The 14,004-nt window shown below is 63.2% G+C and overlaps 8 protein-coding genes across 8 annotated transcripts in view, besides 21 other annotated features; 1 reads left to right on the forward strand and 7 right to left on the reverse strand.

Annotated features, from left to right (window-relative positions):
• The window catches only part of Tco025E_05036 (uncharacterized protein), a gene marked incomplete at both ends in the record, with an annotated part of 960 nt that extends 75 nt beyond the window's left edge, over positions 1-885 (reverse strand). Inside the window, one exon of the mRNA XM_029371940.1 lies at positions 1-885. This exon is cut by the window's left edge and continues 75 nt beyond it. Coding sequence (XP_029227921.1) covers positions 1-885 — 885 coding nt within the window.
• A 31-nt stretch (positions 886-916) lies between these two features.
• Positions 917-949: a microsatellite.
• Positions 950-991: 42 nt separating this feature from the next.
• Positions 992-1,013: a microsatellite.
• Positions 1,014-1,264: 251 nt separating this feature from the next.
• Tco025E_05037 (uncharacterized protein) lies at positions 1,265-2,680 on the reverse strand (the record flags this gene model as incomplete). Its single annotated transcript, XM_029371941.1, has 1 exon — positions 1,265-2,680. One exon carries the CDS (start codon positions 2,678-2,680, stop codon positions 1,265-1,267), a length of 1,416 nt encoding a protein of 471 aa, XP_029227922.1.
• A 70-nt stretch (positions 2,681-2,750) lies between these two features.
• Tco025E_05038 (uncharacterized protein) lies at positions 2,751-3,128 on the forward strand (the record flags this gene model as incomplete). The annotated part of the gene is made up of 1 exon (XM_029371942.1): positions 2,751-3,128. One exon carries the CDS (start codon positions 2,751-2,753, stop codon positions 3,126-3,128), a length of 378 nt encoding a protein of 125 aa, XP_029227923.1.
• A 39-nt stretch (positions 3,129-3,167) lies between these two features.
• Positions 3,168-3,216: a microsatellite.
• Positions 3,216-3,253: a microsatellite.
• A 20-nt stretch (positions 3,254-3,273) lies between these two features.
• Positions 3,274-3,313: a microsatellite.
• Positions 3,314-3,345: 32 nt separating this feature from the next.
• Positions 3,346-3,402: a microsatellite.
• Positions 3,403-3,451: 49 nt separating this feature from the next.
• Positions 3,452-3,504: a microsatellite.
• A 163-nt stretch (positions 3,505-3,667) lies between these two features.
• Positions 3,668-3,707: a microsatellite.
• Positions 3,708-3,785: 78 nt separating this feature from the next.
• Tco025E_05039 (sperm-associated antigen 6) lies at positions 3,786-5,327 on the reverse strand (the record flags this gene model as incomplete). The annotated part of the gene is made up of 1 exon (XM_029371943.1): positions 3,786-5,327. One exon carries the CDS (start codon positions 5,325-5,327, stop codon positions 3,786-3,788), a length of 1,542 nt encoding a protein of 513 aa, XP_029227924.1.
• A 451-nt stretch (positions 5,328-5,778) lies between these two features.
• Positions 5,779-6,516, reverse strand: Tco025E_05040 (uncharacterized protein; the record flags this gene model as incomplete). Its single annotated transcript, XM_029371944.1, has 1 exon — positions 5,779-6,516. The coding sequence occupies one exon, from the start codon at positions 6,514-6,516 to the stop codon at positions 5,779-5,781; it is 738 nt and encodes a 245-aa protein (XP_029227925.1).
• A 127-nt stretch (positions 6,517-6,643) lies between these two features.
• Positions 6,644-6,698: a microsatellite.
• A 92-nt stretch (positions 6,699-6,790) lies between these two features.
• Positions 6,791-6,807: a microsatellite.
• A 64-nt stretch (positions 6,808-6,871) lies between these two features.
• On the reverse strand, positions 6,872-9,493 carry Tco025E_05041 (uncharacterized protein; the record flags this gene model as incomplete). The annotated part of the gene is made up of 1 exon (XM_029371945.1): positions 6,872-9,493. The coding sequence occupies one exon, from the start codon at positions 9,491-9,493 to the stop codon at positions 6,872-6,874; it is 2,622 nt and encodes an 873-aa protein (XP_029227926.1).
• A 127-nt stretch (positions 9,494-9,620) lies between these two features.
• Positions 9,621-9,650: a microsatellite.
• Positions 9,651-9,656: 6 nt separating this feature from the next.
• Positions 9,657-9,683: a microsatellite.
• A 112-nt stretch (positions 9,684-9,795) lies between these two features.
• Positions 9,796-9,838: a microsatellite.
• An 18-nt stretch (positions 9,839-9,856) lies between these two features.
• Positions 9,857-9,897: a microsatellite.
• Positions 9,898-9,974: 77 nt separating this feature from the next.
• Positions 9,975-10,016: a microsatellite.
• Positions 9,999-10,030: a microsatellite.
• Positions 10,031-10,353: 323 nt separating this feature from the next.
• Positions 10,354-10,391: a microsatellite.
• A 339-nt stretch (positions 10,392-10,730) lies between these two features.
• Tco025E_05042 (pumilio protein 9) lies at positions 10,731-12,326 on the reverse strand (the record flags this gene model as incomplete). The annotated part of the gene is made up of 1 exon (XM_029371946.1): positions 10,731-12,326. One exon carries the CDS (start codon positions 12,324-12,326, stop codon positions 10,731-10,733), a length of 1,596 nt encoding a protein of 531 aa, XP_029227927.1.
• Positions 12,327-12,422: 96 nt separating this feature from the next.
• Positions 12,423-12,457: a sequence feature (A-rich).
• A 52-nt stretch (positions 12,458-12,509) lies between these two features.
• Positions 12,510-12,534: a microsatellite.
• Positions 12,535-12,598: 64 nt separating this feature from the next.
• Tco025E_05043 (exosome-associated protein 1) lies at positions 12,599-13,702 on the reverse strand (the record flags this gene model as incomplete). The annotated part of the gene is made up of 1 exon (XM_029371947.1): positions 12,599-13,702. One exon carries the CDS (start codon positions 13,700-13,702, stop codon positions 12,599-12,601), a length of 1,104 nt encoding a protein of 367 aa, XP_029227928.1.
• Positions 13,703-13,716: 14 nt separating this feature from the next.
• Positions 13,717-13,745: a microsatellite.
• A 66-nt stretch (positions 13,746-13,811) lies between these two features.
• Positions 13,812-13,868: a sequence feature (A-rich).
• Positions 13,869-14,004: the final 136 nt, after the last annotated feature.

The raw sequence follows: 14,004 nt of genomic DNA on the forward strand, positions 1-14,004 counted from the left end.
TTCTTGGCCCCCAACGACGATCATCACGTAGTCCCCCGACCGCAACTCTTCGGCGCGCGTCACCAGCTGCCGCGGATCGCGCCCCTCGAGGATGGGAGGACTCCAACTCGCACGGGGCGATCGGCGCAGCCCACGTGACTCGCTCCTCGCTGCTGGTGGTGACGGCGGCAATGGAAACGCCGCCGCCGCCGCTGCTGCTGCTGCGGCCCCGGCTTCCACCCCATCGCGTGGCGGCCCAGACTGCACGGCCGGGGATGCAACACTCGCCGTGGGCGTCGGCAAAAAAGTTCCGGGCAACGCCACAGCGGGGGACACACCACGTGAATTTATCATTAGCGACGCATCCTGACACTGCAGCAATTCCACACGGATGAGTGCGACCGGGACGGAGACGGGCGCAAGATTGGCACCTGCGGCGGCCGCGCCGGGGAGCGCTGACACGGACATGCAGTCGGAGCTTGCCGCTGCGCTGGGCGGCGAGATGGAGACGGAGGCGGAACGCAGCTTCGCCTCGGCCGCCGCGGCCTCCTGGACTTGCCGTGGGGCATTCGTGCCGAAGTGCAGGTGGACGACCGCGCCGCGCGGCAGCTGCCCCGCCCTGGCGTCCTCCCGCAGCGCCCTGGCGCCCAGGAAGAGCGCGGACGCAACCTCGCCATGTGCGGCGCCCGGGGCCGCCACCGCCACCACGCCGCGGCGCACGCAACCGAGCGGCGTTGCCGGGTCCACCGGGACGACGAACTCCCTGCCGCACGCAACCACTCTAAGAAGCAGTGGGGCCGCCGCCGCCGGCTTCCTGCCGGCGCACTTCGCCTTCAGACGGTGCCACAGCCGCTTCAGCTCCCTCCATGCGCGCCGGCGGCCTTTACCCGCGCCCCGCGGTGACATGCGTCGCGCCCCCACACGTGTGCCGGTTGCAACTCCAACTCGCCCCCTCCACGCCACTCCACTCGGCGGTATCCTCCTCCCCAGGCTGGACACAAACGGAAAGAGCAAAAAAATAAAAAATAAAAAAACGGGGGATGAGCACATGCACACGGAGACATCAACACGACGCCAACGACTCGACAGAACACAGACACATTCATACAAAAAGGGAGTGCGGCGCAGAATTCAAACAGTCTGGCGAGAATGATCAAGCATTCCGCAGATCTCTGTGCTTAAGGACGCAAACAAAAAAAAACAGTATCCACACTTGAGAGTCTTGCCCACTACAAATGCGGCTTAGTTACTTTTCCGGTTGTCGTTGTTGTGGTCGCTGCTTGCCTCAGCAATGTGGGGAAATGCGCACACACCATACTTGACACACGCCGGCGCCCACAGCTGAACTCGTAACAGACTCCAGCGTGAGCGTCGCGCCCCGCGCATACAGCACTAGGACTGTTCCACAGAAGCCGCAGCCGCAGCCGCACGCATCGCCGTGGCTGTGGTGGTTGGCATCCCCCGCCGAGAAGCGGCGATACCGCCGCAAGGGAGACTCATCCCCGTCACCGCCGTCGTTCAGGCTGGTTAGGCGAAAAAGCGCATCCACCTCCATGGGCCTGCCGTTGCCGCCCCACTGAACAATAACGGTGGGCTGCGGCACCCGCACAAAACACTGGAGCCACTCCCACAAGCGCGCCTCGTCGGCCTCGTTGCCGCTGCCACTCCGAGGCTGGGAATGGCCGTTTCGCTGCAGGCAAATCAGAAGTGGTCCCATGGGGCCAAGCAGAAGCGCGTGAGCCGTCACGCTACGCGCGCCAAAACGGCCGCAGCTGACTGCCTGCCTGAGAGTGGCGTCGCGGCACGTGCCTCCCGCAGCCCACTCTGTCCCCCCCGCCGCGCCAGGCACCAAACACATCACACCACACTCACATCCGGCCTGCGGCGCAGCGGGAAAGTACTCAGCGCGCAGGCCCTTGGCAAGTGGGACGACATCCTCCTCCGTCAGGCGACAGTCCGCAAGCAGCACCACGCTGCGTCCGTTCGAGGCTTCCATCACCTCATGCAGCAGCGCCTCTGCCGAGGCGTGTCGATCCCCGCACGCAACAACGCCCGCATCCGCCGCGTGCCCGGCAGCGTCAGGGTGACCGTGCAGCCGGTCAAACGCCGCGCTTCCCACAGTCACGAGGCGCAGGTCACCGTCTCCAGCAGGGTGCGGCGGGCGCTGGGGCCACACCGCCGCCCCCGTCGTCGTCGTCGTCGTTCGTGCATCCCCCTGGCTCTCGTCGCACTCCGCCAGCAGCCGCTGCAAGAGAACGAGCAGGAATCCGACGTACGGCATCCGTTCCTCAGCTTGCAGGAAGAGGTATTGTCCGTCCTCCGTCAGGCCGTAACCGGCATACGCCGTGAGCAGGTGCTGCGCCACTTTGCTCAGGGAATGTGCGGGTTCAAAAGCGTCTTGTGGACGCCCGCGAAACTGCCAGCAGTCGTGTAGAACGCGACACGTCTCCAACACAACGTGCCTGCGAGAAAACTTGGCGCCCCCATTCCCCGCCGGGCACAGCGAGTCAAGCGTGTGACGCACCTGCTGCCCCCAGCGCTCTTGCGCACTCACCGCCGTGCGGGGCCGCTTCCTGCACGGCCTCGCCAGGGGCAGGGCCCCCAGTGGCGCTGCGCTCTTGCCAGGCGCATCGGCAGCCTCCGCAGACGGCGGGCAAAAGGGCGTCCGCCATGAAGACTGGCCGGAAAACGCACTGCTCATCACGTCACCCTCCTGTTCTCTCTTTGCTCGCAGACGGAGAGAGAGGCAGCTCCAGCTACGCTACTGACAAATGGCGCGTTCAGTTGGGCGCGTCCAACTCGCTGTTTCACTTCAATGCATCTTTGATTCCGCGGTGAGGAAGATGTTGTGCGGGCGCCGTCCCGCGGCCGCGCAATGGACGGAGGCGTGCCCCCCACAGAAGGAAAAAAAAGAAGAGAAAAAAAAAATGGCGAGACACTTCAATTGGGTGACGCAGGAGGTTAACAGCAGCAGGAGGCGACGCGACAGCGAGCACCGCAACCACGCGGCATTCGGCCGCTGCAGCTATCAACTTCGTGGGACTATCGACACCTTGCCTGACGAGGCGAGGCACGAGTGCACCTTTCCATACATTTGCCTGCCCCCGCCCCACCCCTCCGCACCGCTCGGGAAGGGGGCAGTGGAGTGATGGCTGTGTCGGAGGGAAGAAACGAGGGAGGCAGGAGCCGCAGAAGCCCACACACAGTCGCAGGCACAGGCAGAGACACAGACACAGATATATGCATATTTGTATCTATATATATATATATATATTAAACAGGACTGTGCAGCACCCGCCCCCTCCTCTCCTCCTCCTGTAATCCTACTCACTCCAGTTGTTTGTTGTTGTTTACTTCCCTGATGCTTTTTGTTTTGTTTTGTTTTGTTTTGTTTTTCCTTCTGCGTTTTGTTTTGTTTTGTTTGTGCCTGGGGGAAGAGTTATTTGCAATGAAACAAAAAAGAGTCATATAGGCACACGCGCACGCACGCACGCACGCACGTACGCGTACGATACACGCAAGCACACGAGTCCAGATGTGTACTCTTTCTAGTTGAACTCGCTGCGCCACTGCTCGGCCACAACAACGCCGCCCACGCCTCTTATTCACATATGGCGTGGCAGGCGTGCATCCCCGCACTCTCGCGCACTGCCATGCTCTTCTGTCACCGTAGATGCTGCTGTTGTTCTCGTCGCCGCCGTCGTCGTCGTCGTCGCTGTTGTGTCTTCTCTTCTCCGCTCCATCGCCTCTCTCTATACATGTGTCACGCGCATCACTTCAGCCCCCTGGGCTCCCCCCCCCCCCTCTCAGCTCTGCTGCACCTGCTGCACGTGGTAGTTTTCTATCTTCTCGAGAAAGGTCTGGGCGTACTGCGGCGAGTAGTACTGTACAATCTCAGGCGGGTAGCAGTTGTTGATGCTCTGGATGTACTCCGCAAGCTTTGAGCCGGGCTCGGGGTGTATCCGCTGCACGGTGGCAAGGCCGCGGTTGGCGACAAACTCGCGCTTCGCCGCGATGTCCGTCGGCAGCACCTTTGCAAACTGCCCACACACGTACTTGAGCACATTCTGCGGCGCGTCCGGGTGCAGCAGCGGCTCCAGCGCGGGGAGCTGGACGCAGCGCTCAATGATGTTCTTCAGCGCCCGCTTGCTCTTCGTGCGGAGGTCGTCGGAGCTGTTCGGGTTCAGGTAGACGTCCAGCAGCCTGGGGAGCACGTTGCAGTCCGCGACCGCCTTGGCGTGGTCCGCGCTGTGGCGGCCAATCTGCCCGAGCGACCAGGCGGCGGCGGCCTTGATGTGGTCCTCCGGCTCCTTCTCCAGCGCGTCCGCGAGCGGGGGAATGCCGTGCGAGACGATGACGGCCAGCGCGAGGGTCTCGGAGAAGGCGGAGATGAAGCCGAGCGTCATGATGCCCGGCAGACGGGCGCTATCCCGCGACTCGCTCGTGTAGTCCACGAGGGCGCCCACGCCACCCGCGTTGACCACCAACTGCGCCAGCTCCGGTGTGTGTTTCGCAATCTCGCGAATACACGTGGCGGCGTTTTTGCGCACCGCCTCGTCGCTATCCTTGAGCAGCGTGAATATCTTGGGGAATATCTCGCCCTCCACCACCAGCTCCGCCAACTCCACGCTGTGCTTCGCGATCTGCGCCAGGCACTGGCACACCTGCCGCCGCAGCTTGCTGTCGTTGCTCATGATGAGCGGGGCAAGGTGGGTGACGGCGTCCTGATCCACCACCGCCTGCGCAAGCTCCGGCAGATGTTTCGCGATATCCGAGAGAGTTGAGGCGGCGGTGCGCTTCAGCGACAGCTCCGGCTCCTGCACGCACAGCACCAGCGGCGGGATGGCGCCCTTGTCCACCACCTCCTGCGCCAGCGGGGCGTTGTGCCGCGCCACGTACCCCAGCGCCCAGGCCGCGCTCTCCTTCACGGTGGGGTCAAACTCCTCCAGGCAGCCCACGAGGGCCTCCACCGCCTGGCTGTCCACAACCGCCTGCGCCAACTGCGGGGAGTGGCGTGCGACGCTGCGCAGCACAAAGGCCGCTGACTTCTTGTAAAACCGGCTCTGGTCGCCGAGCGAGTAAACCAATTGTGCCAGAATGTCGCCAGAGACGACGTTTTCAGCGAGCTCCTCGCTGTAGTTTGCAAGGCGACCGAGCGCCAAGGCGGCCGACTGCTGGATGGAAGGAACACTGTCTAAAAGAAGCGGCCGAAGCAATTGCATGACGCCTGCCTGCTGCAGCGCCTCAATGTGCTGCGGCTTGGAGGCCAAGTCCGCTATCGTCTGCACGAACTTGACGCGTGCCTTTTGGTACTCCTCGAACACCTGAATGATTTGCCGGTTGGGCATCCTTCTCTCTCTCTCGACTCTCTCCTTCTTCTTTATCTTCTTCTTTTTTTGCTTTATTTTTAGGTTTCCCTTTTCCTTTTTAACTTCTTGGGGGGTAAGCGCGCGCTAGATCGCTCTAAACAAGGCAGTGTGTGACGCGTGTGCTCGCAGTGGCACCCCGATCCCTCCCTTTTGTTTCTTTGTTTCGCTTTACTGCCTGCTGCCGCTTCCGTCGTGGCACCCCGGCACTTGTGTTGGTTGCCACCGCCCGCGGGGGGAGGCGCGGCGCCAACGGCGCGATAAAAAAAAAAAAAGAGAGGAAGAAAAGGCAGAGAAAGAGAAGCATCCGCAACAGGCGTCGGAGGAGCAACTCGCAGAGGACAACGAAGTTCCGTCGCCCCCCGTCACCGACGGCGGGCTGTGGGCGCGGGTGTGAAGGAGACGCATGCGCGCAGTGGCGGGGGCAGGCAAACTACGCACCCGGCGCGGTGGCAAGGCGCCGCTCGGACTCCAAGAGGGCCTCATTCAGCAGCAGCACCTCCGCCTCGTGGTGGCGTGCGTCGGCGAGGAGCCGGCTCTTCAGCAGCACAACGAGTTCCCGCAGCTCGGCGTCAACTCTCTCGGCGGGCCTCTCCTCCAGGGCGTCGGTCAGCCGGGTCTCCAGCAGGCGGTTGTACTGCTCCTCCATCTGCCTCACACGCAACTTCAGCAGCGTGAGAGCTGCACCACCGCCACTAGCGCCCCTGCCGGAACCCTCGGCCCGCTTTTCGGACCCACGGAGGCGGTGCCGCAGCCGTCGCACCTCCTCCTCCCGCTGCTGCAGACTCTCACGCAGCTGCGCGACGGCCCCCGCGGTGGCCTCCTCCTCCGCCCGCCTCACCGCGGCGAGGCGCTGCAGCAGCTGCTGATTTTTTGCGTGGAGCCGGCGCATGATGCCGTCCGCCACCTCCAGCTTTCGCTGCAAGTCCGCCACGGAGGCGGGCCGCCGAAGCCGCGACGAGGAGGTCGACGGCGGCGGCGGCGGCGGCAGTGCGGCGGCTCCCGTCACGCCGCCACTCTGCCGCAGCGACGGCTCTGTGCTGGCCGCCCGCACCACCCGGTTGATGTCGCCCTCGCGCGACTCCAGCCGCAGTTTCTCCTGCAGCGCCGCGAACAGCTGCAGCGCCTCATCCACCCTGTTGGACCGCATCCCGCCGCCCTCGCTTTGCATCATGCGCGGCACAAGGGGAAAAAAAGGAAAACTAATAATAGTTCTAAAAGTAACAACGCAGGCGCCTGGAACCCCAGTCAGCCATGACCGGGCGAGGCGGTGGGCCGTGTGACTCTCCCACTCGCCCCACAAACACACACACACACACACACAGACAGACAGACAGACAGAGGGAGAGAGAGCAAACTGCGAGAAACACGAGGGAGCGCGATAACCCAGGCGTGGGTCGATAGCCACAGCGGTGTGTGCATCCCCAAAAAAGGCGTGGGGGGGGGAGAGAGAGAGAGAGAGTCGAATCCCCCGCCCGCCCCTCCCAAGCATCTGCGTCACCCCGCCCCGCTTCTACTCCCTTGCGTCATCGGCTGCGGCTCCGCCGTTGGAACATGCGCCGCTCCCTGCGCCGCAGCTCCTCTTCGAGGGCGCACAGCCGTTCCGCGTGGTCCAGCAGCTTCGCCTCCCGCTCCGTCAGCCGCTGCCGCGTGCGGCGCACTTCTGCCGCCTCCGCCTCCGCCCCCGCCCGCGCCCGCTGGACCTCGCCCCATGTCTCCTCCGTCGCCTCTTGCGCCGCCGCCAGTCGCTGCTCCCGCCGGATGAGTTCACTCCATGTCGACCCCCAGTCATGCCTAGCCGCCTCCTCGATGGCGGCGTCTCTTCTTCCACTCAAGGTCCCGCAACAAAAGGCAAGCTTTTCCAAAGAACTGTCCCCATCCACGCCTTCATCTTGTGCAGGCTGGCGGGCGTTACCCTGCGCCCGTGCGGCAGCATCAGTGGGAGGGCGTGAAAGTAGAGTCTGCGCGCGGCGCCGCTCCCCCTCCAGCGTGCGGAGGCGCCGCTTGCACGCTTCACACTCCTCCTCTGCCGCCTCACGGCGCGTTTGCTCCTTTCGCCAATGAAGCATATACTTTTTGCACGTCGCCTGGCACGCAGCAAGCTCTTCCTGCAGACGCTTCACAGCCGCTGGCTCCTCCTCCGCGACCGCCACAGGGAGCAGTACTGCGGCCGGTGCTTCTTGGGCCGACTCAAGCCGCGGCAGTTGCTCAGCGAGCCGCAGTCGCAGCGCCATTTTGTCTGCGGAAAGGCGTTCATTTTCGGCAAAGGCGTCCTGCAGCCTTCGGCGCAGTTCCTCCAACGTAATTCGCATCGACTTGACATGCGGAGACTCTCCCAACGGCGACGGGGGCAGCTGTCGGGGCGGCGGCGGCGGCGGCGGCGGCGGCGGCGACTCCACAGGCGGCTTCGCGTCTGCCACGTCATCCCCGGCGCGGTGACTGGCAATGCGGGCGGTGGCTGTCTTCAAGGCATCCGCCAGGACGCGGTTCCTCGCCTGCAGCGCTGCAGCCTCGCGCGTGCGCCGTGCGACGTCCCTGCGCAGCGCGGCGGCCTCCTCCGCAAGCCCCCGGGCCTTTCCCACAATAAAGGCACGGACGGTCTCCCCGGCAATGAAGCTGGGGACGCCGTCCGTGGCGCTTGCCGGCGCCGCCTCCCGCAGAGAAAACTCCGAGAGGTTCGTTTGGCACAGCCACGACCGCACTGCACCGTCCGTCGCGGCGGACCAGAGCCGCAGCGTCAGCACCGGCTCAATCGGCCTCATGAAGAGGGTAAAGTGCGCGGGGGCCTCCGAAGCGTCGGGGACCAAATGGGGCAGAAAGCACGCGTCCGCGTCCGCGTCCCTCTCGCAGGCGCCGCAGTTCGGACGAAGGGGTGTGGAGGGCTGGCCGCCCACGGCGGGCCCCCGCGGGTAACTCACCGGCAGCTCAGCCAGCATCCTCAGCCGATCCGTGTCCCACAGCGTGACGCTGCCGCCGCGCGTGCAGACCCACACGTGCCGGGGGTCCAGGCAGGAGGCGCAGTGGAGGTAATGGACCGGCGCACACGAGGGAGTGGCCTCCTCCACAACGCGCAACGGCGCGCCGCTGTCCACGTCCCACATATGAAGTGCGCCGCCCTCCGTTCCGCCCCACAACGTCAGCGTTGTCGCCGCTGAACCATGGCGCGGGGCGAGTGCCATGGAGATGACGGCCGCCCTCGCGCCGCCGTACGTCATGCGCGTCCTCCAGGCCACCCCCACCTCCTGCGGGCACTCCAGCAGCGCGACGTCAAACACGCCGGCTCTGCCTCCCCCGTCGTCTGCCGACAACGCCCCCTCAACTCCACCGGGAACAAAGACGCCACCCGGCAGACGCTCATCCGAAGTCAGACTCCGAAAAGGCGGGTGCGGTAGCTGAAGCTTCTGCAGACAGTGAGGGCCAGCCGTTTTCCACACGGCCAAAACGCCATTTGCGTCAAGGGTCAGCAACAACTCCCGCGCCGTGCCAGAGTTTCTCTCGGCAGCAACTTCGGCGTCTGCGCCTTCGCGTGCAGGCACAAAAACACGCGCCATCGCCACAATCGCGGCTTCGTGAAGCACGCAGTCGGCGACTTCGATCATGCTTTCATATTGCAGTTGCAGCATCGTCACCAAGCCACACTGCTGGCCCACGAAGAAGCTGCAGCAGGCCGCGAAGCTCCAACAGAGGCACAATGGGTTACTCCTAGAGCGCAGACGCCGCTGGTAGTGAATTGTGCCATTTCGTTGGTCCCGCACACGCAGCCACCCGCCGACCTCGGCGGTCACTACCACCCCCAGCAACGGCGGCTTTCCCGACGGCGAGCGCGGCGCGGGGTCCGCTGAGTGGGCTCTGGAGGACATGAGCCATTCACTTGTCGATAGAGTGGCGAGAATGGGGTTCGGCGTCACAAAGACGCCTGCGCTCGTCACAGGGGTGCTGGCGGCGGCGGCGGCGGCGCCATCCTCGCGCAGACCCAAGCTAAGCACGTCAAGGGCCGGCGCATCCGCCAACCTCGGCCGTCGCTTGCTATAATAAGCGCCACTCGCGCAACTGTTCGTGTTGTCTACGCTAGTCGCCGCACTTGGCGAACGCACAAGATAAGACGAGGCCTCGCTTCTTCGCCGTAACGGGGCCCGCGAGTTTGGCATGCGGCTCCACTCTGCACTCCCTTTTTGCAGCGTCTGTGTGCGGCGCCGTCCCACACGCACCCGCAGAGGACGAGGCGGAGGGCACGCAACCACGAAAAGAAACGTGGAGAGGCGGAGCAACAAGCACAGAGAGAGAAAGAAAAGAGAGAAAGAGAGACGCGTGGCGGCGGGAGGAGCAGCAGCAGCAGCACACGCGACAAAAGCGCCCGCCTCAAGGCGGAACGAAACGCTCCCTTTTATTTTGCTTCCTCCTCCCTGGAGAAAGTCGTGTCCGATCTATTCGTCTATTTTGAATCTCCAACCCGCCCCCCGCCACCCCCCGGCGCGCCGCCGCCGCCGCCCGCCCCTCACCGGCGGACGGGCTAAATATATTTATATATGCATGTATATGTATATATATATATGAGCGGGCGAGAGGAGACGGGGGACTCTAGAGGAGCAACAACAATCGTGAAACTACGAAAGGCCACAGGGAACGTGAAGAAAGAAGAAAAAGATAGAAAGCTAGATATATATATATATATGTATTTATATATAATTTTTTGTTCCCTTTTCTTAAAAGGGGAGAAAAAAGGAAATAAGTACCGTCTAATCGTGAAATTTATCTTTGCTCGCTCACGCCCCACCACCACCTCAGCCTCTCCAAAGTCGCACACACACACGCTCTTTCCCCGCCCTCCCTGCTTGCATGCAGACGCGCGCGTAGATATATACATTTATATATACGCCACACACATATATATAAACACATACGTGGCTGCCACCCGCCTTACGCCCTCCTCGCATCCCGTGATCCCCTTCCCCGTTCGCTTCCCTTGCCCGTCAGGCCCCATCTGCACCCGCGCAATCGCGCTCTCTAGGTTGTTATTGTTGTTGTTGTTTTTCCTTTTTGTTTGTTTGCTCTTCGTTTTACGCGCTTCCTCGCTGAACGATGGGTGGGACGAAGGGACCCAGCCAGAGCGAAAAAGGCGGACGAATGGGAAGCAGCGGAGGGCCGGTGAGTGGGCGCGTGTGCGTGCGTTTGAAGAGGGAAAACTGCATTATACCCCCAGCATGCATCTATCCATGAACCGATGAGCGGGCCCACCAAAAACGAAAAAAAAAAGAAGCGGGAGGTCCTGTCTTCGTCCGCAGGTTCACTGCGACGAGCTCCCTCCACCACCCATTGCATCTAAAAAGTGACAGTCAAAATAAACTTCGCCCATTGGAGCCACCGCCACCGCGGCTGCGGCGCCCGTCAGTGTTGCTGCTGGTGGGACCGACGCGTGCGGCTCAGGCGTGGGGCCTGTTGCCGGTGTTGCTGTTGCAGCAGCTGCACGGTAGGGGTCTTGGCGCGAATTTTCGCCTCTATCTTTGCCGCGTAGGGGCTGCTCAGCAGTGCGGGGCGCAGGCGGTCGCAGATGCGTTTGAGCTCATTGGGGTTCTCCGTGTGCTCGATGATGGACTGCACCACAAAGTTGCCGAAGCTGTCCTGCACCATCTGCAGCAGGGCGGCAGGGTTGAAGATCAACTCGTCCATCAGCATCCGCCGCACCGCGGGCACGTCGCCGCAGGCTTTAATGATCTTCTCCACGGCGTTGCTCGCGTACTTGTTACAACTCATGTTCAGGAGCTCGCCGGCGAAGCAGGACACCGTGTACTGCGCGGCCACCGTCTTCTCACTGTGCTCAATGGCGCACTGCACAACGTAGTTGCCAAAGGGGTCCAACGCGATGTGGGTGAAGAGGGGCACCAGGGGCGCCATCAGCTGCAACTTTTGCTCCGCGCCGCAGAGCTCAAAGATCCGCATGAGCGAGATGCAGCCCTGCTGCGTGGCAGCCAGGTACTGGACATTGGACGCCAAGACGTTTACAATGGGCTGGAGATCAATCAGGGGGCGTTCAAAGAGGGCCTGCAGAATGCGTCGCGTGTACTGCGAGACGGTACAAAGGTTCAGCACCAACGTCTCGTTGAACGAGGAGACCAGCAGAGCAGTTTGCTCGGGGCTCATGTAGTCCTTCAGGACACGCAGAACGTGGCAGCCATGGTTGTCAAGCGCCACTGTCTCCACATCCGCGACGATCTCGCTCACCATTGTATCGATCACCATCGCATCCTGCGAGCGCATGGCGGCCAGCAGCATGGAGCGGCCCTCGGCAGTGCAGGCCAACTGCACCACGCGGCCCACGCACTTCCGCTCAAACTCCTCGGCGGTGTCAAGCGGGAGCATCGCACCACGCGCCATGGGCGCAGAGACTGTCGGCTCAGCGCACAGTTTTGCAGACTGCTGCTGCAGCTGTTGCGGTTGTGGGGGTGGCTGTTTAAAGACGCCGACGTGGGGTGCGGCCACCTGCACCCTCGGCCGCTGCATCCCTATGGTTAGCACAGGCGGCACATCCAGTCGCGCCATCGTGGTCATCACAGACGGCCGCTGTTGCGTCTGCGGCAGCGATTGCCGCTGCTCGTACACAGCTGGGACGCACCTTGCGGGAGCCGCGTACGAAGCCTCGGGTCGCATTTCCGAGTGCTCTGACATCTTCATCGCGTAGTAGGCGCGGTACTGCGCGCAGGTGGCACAGGGGCACTGTGCGTAGCTCCCCTCCTCTACCTCCATCACGCGCATCGGGTCCGTTGTGGCGGCGGCGTAGGAGTAGAGCGGGGATGAGGCGTACACATCCGTCTCTGCCTCAGTGAAGTGGGCCTGCGACGGCAATGACGCGGGCGCGATACGTGACTGCGGCTGCGGCTGCAACTTCTGCTTATTTGGCCGCGGCGGGGCAATGTACGTCGCCATGGGGGGCTCGGCCTTCCCCCGCAGGGCCGTCGCGTTGAAGTTGACCTCGCGAATCTCCATGTGAGTTGAGTGCACGCAGAGCAGCCAAGACGACGCGGGTGTAGGCGGGATATGTGTTTGCGCCCCTCGAAGGAAGCGGCGACAGCAACCTCAAGGAAAAACGAAAACATAAAATAAAAATAAAATAGAAAGAGAGGAGGATGGGATGGGGAACGCAACGGGAAGAGCCACACACACACACACAGCGAGAGAGAGAGAGAGGAGAGAGGGCGCACAAGATAGATGGATGGAAGCCGAGAGAGTGGCGAGGGGAAGGGGAAGAAATTGCGTCTTTACTCGCTTTTATGAAGGGCCTCGTCACACTCAGAGATGATCGCCTGGCAAATGTACGGTACCTCACGCAGCACGGCGGTCAAATCCGGCACGTTCATTCCAGTAGGAAGAAGCGGCTCCACCGCGTCGCCCGCCCCCAGCCGCCATGCATTTCCGCGGCGGGACGGGAGTTGCTGGTAGCGCAAGTAGCACACTTGCCCTGCTGCGTTCACGGCCAGGTGCAGTTGCTGCGGCAGCGCCAGCTCCTCCATGGGGGTGGGGTCCACGACGTAGTGCCGCGTGGGGGATATCAGCAGGACAGCCAGCACGGGCAGCCGCGACCAGTCCACGGGGCGGCGGAAGGGTTTGCTGCGGTCCACCTCCAGCGAGACACCGCCAGAGGCCTCGTGCAGGGTGACGCACGGCAGCCGCATCGCCTTGAGTGCGGCGTGCACCGCGAGGGAGATGACGGAGGGAAGGTTCCCGCCGTTTGTTTGCAGCACGTGCACGTCCACGTCGGTGCGGAATGCGTAGCCGCCGCCGATGTACAGGTCCTCGCCGGGAAACCCGGCCCCGTCCTCCCCGAGGAGTTTGCCGTGCTGCCGCCCGCCGGCCGCGCCGCCGCCGAGAGGTCCCTCCGTCGCCGCGGCGTCCTCGTCCTCGTCCTCGTCCTCGTCGACGCGCTCCGCCTCCGCCACGCCCAACTGTTCCCGCACCGTCACCTCCTCCGCGCCGAAAGTCTGGCGAATGGTTGTGGCCACAAACGAGAGAAACGCGTGGCGGTAGCGGGCACCGCGGTTACGCAGCGCCTGGGCGTGGTAGTCCACCACGGCGGGCACGGCGTCGATGCTGACGAACAGTGGGCCGCGCGCCCTCCCCGCCTCGGCGCCCACCTCGACGACGGACGGGGCTGCGGCGGCCACGACGGTGGTGCCGCCGCACTGCACCTCCACACAGCTGCCGTCGTACTCCACGTCCACCAGCGAGACCCCCGCGCCGTGGCCTCTGCGGATGCTGAACGAACGCCGCTGCGTCAGCGTCCGCCCGTCGCCGCGGACGTCGTTTGCGACGCCGTCCTGCACCGCCCGTACCTCCGCCTCGCTGACGGCGGGGCTAAATAGCATTGCGCCTGGCCTCTGACAGAGAGGGAGAGAGAGAGAGAGAGAGTGCAAGTAAGGAAGAAAAAGGGCCGAGGCACACACTATGAGACGTATCCGCCACCAACAGAAGGAGAAGAAACAAAAAAAAAAAAAGAGACTAACAAATAAGAAGGAAAAGAAAAAAAAAGAAGACGCACACACGCAAAGGCGTGAGGTGCTGGCGCTTCCGTCGTCCACGTGGATTACTTCGCCGCGGCTCCGTTCTTCGTGTTCCTGCCTCCCCGCTGCCTCTCCCCCTCCCCTCGTTTTCGTTGCTCTCGAACGTT

This window comes from Trypanosoma conorhini (genome assembly GCF_003719485.1).
Source record: "Trypanosoma conorhini strain 025E chromosome Unknown Tco_14.4_contig_00279, whole genome shotgun sequence".
NCBI lineage: Eukaryota > Euglenozoa > Kinetoplastea > Trypanosomatida > Trypanosomatidae > Trypanosoma > Trypanosoma conorhini.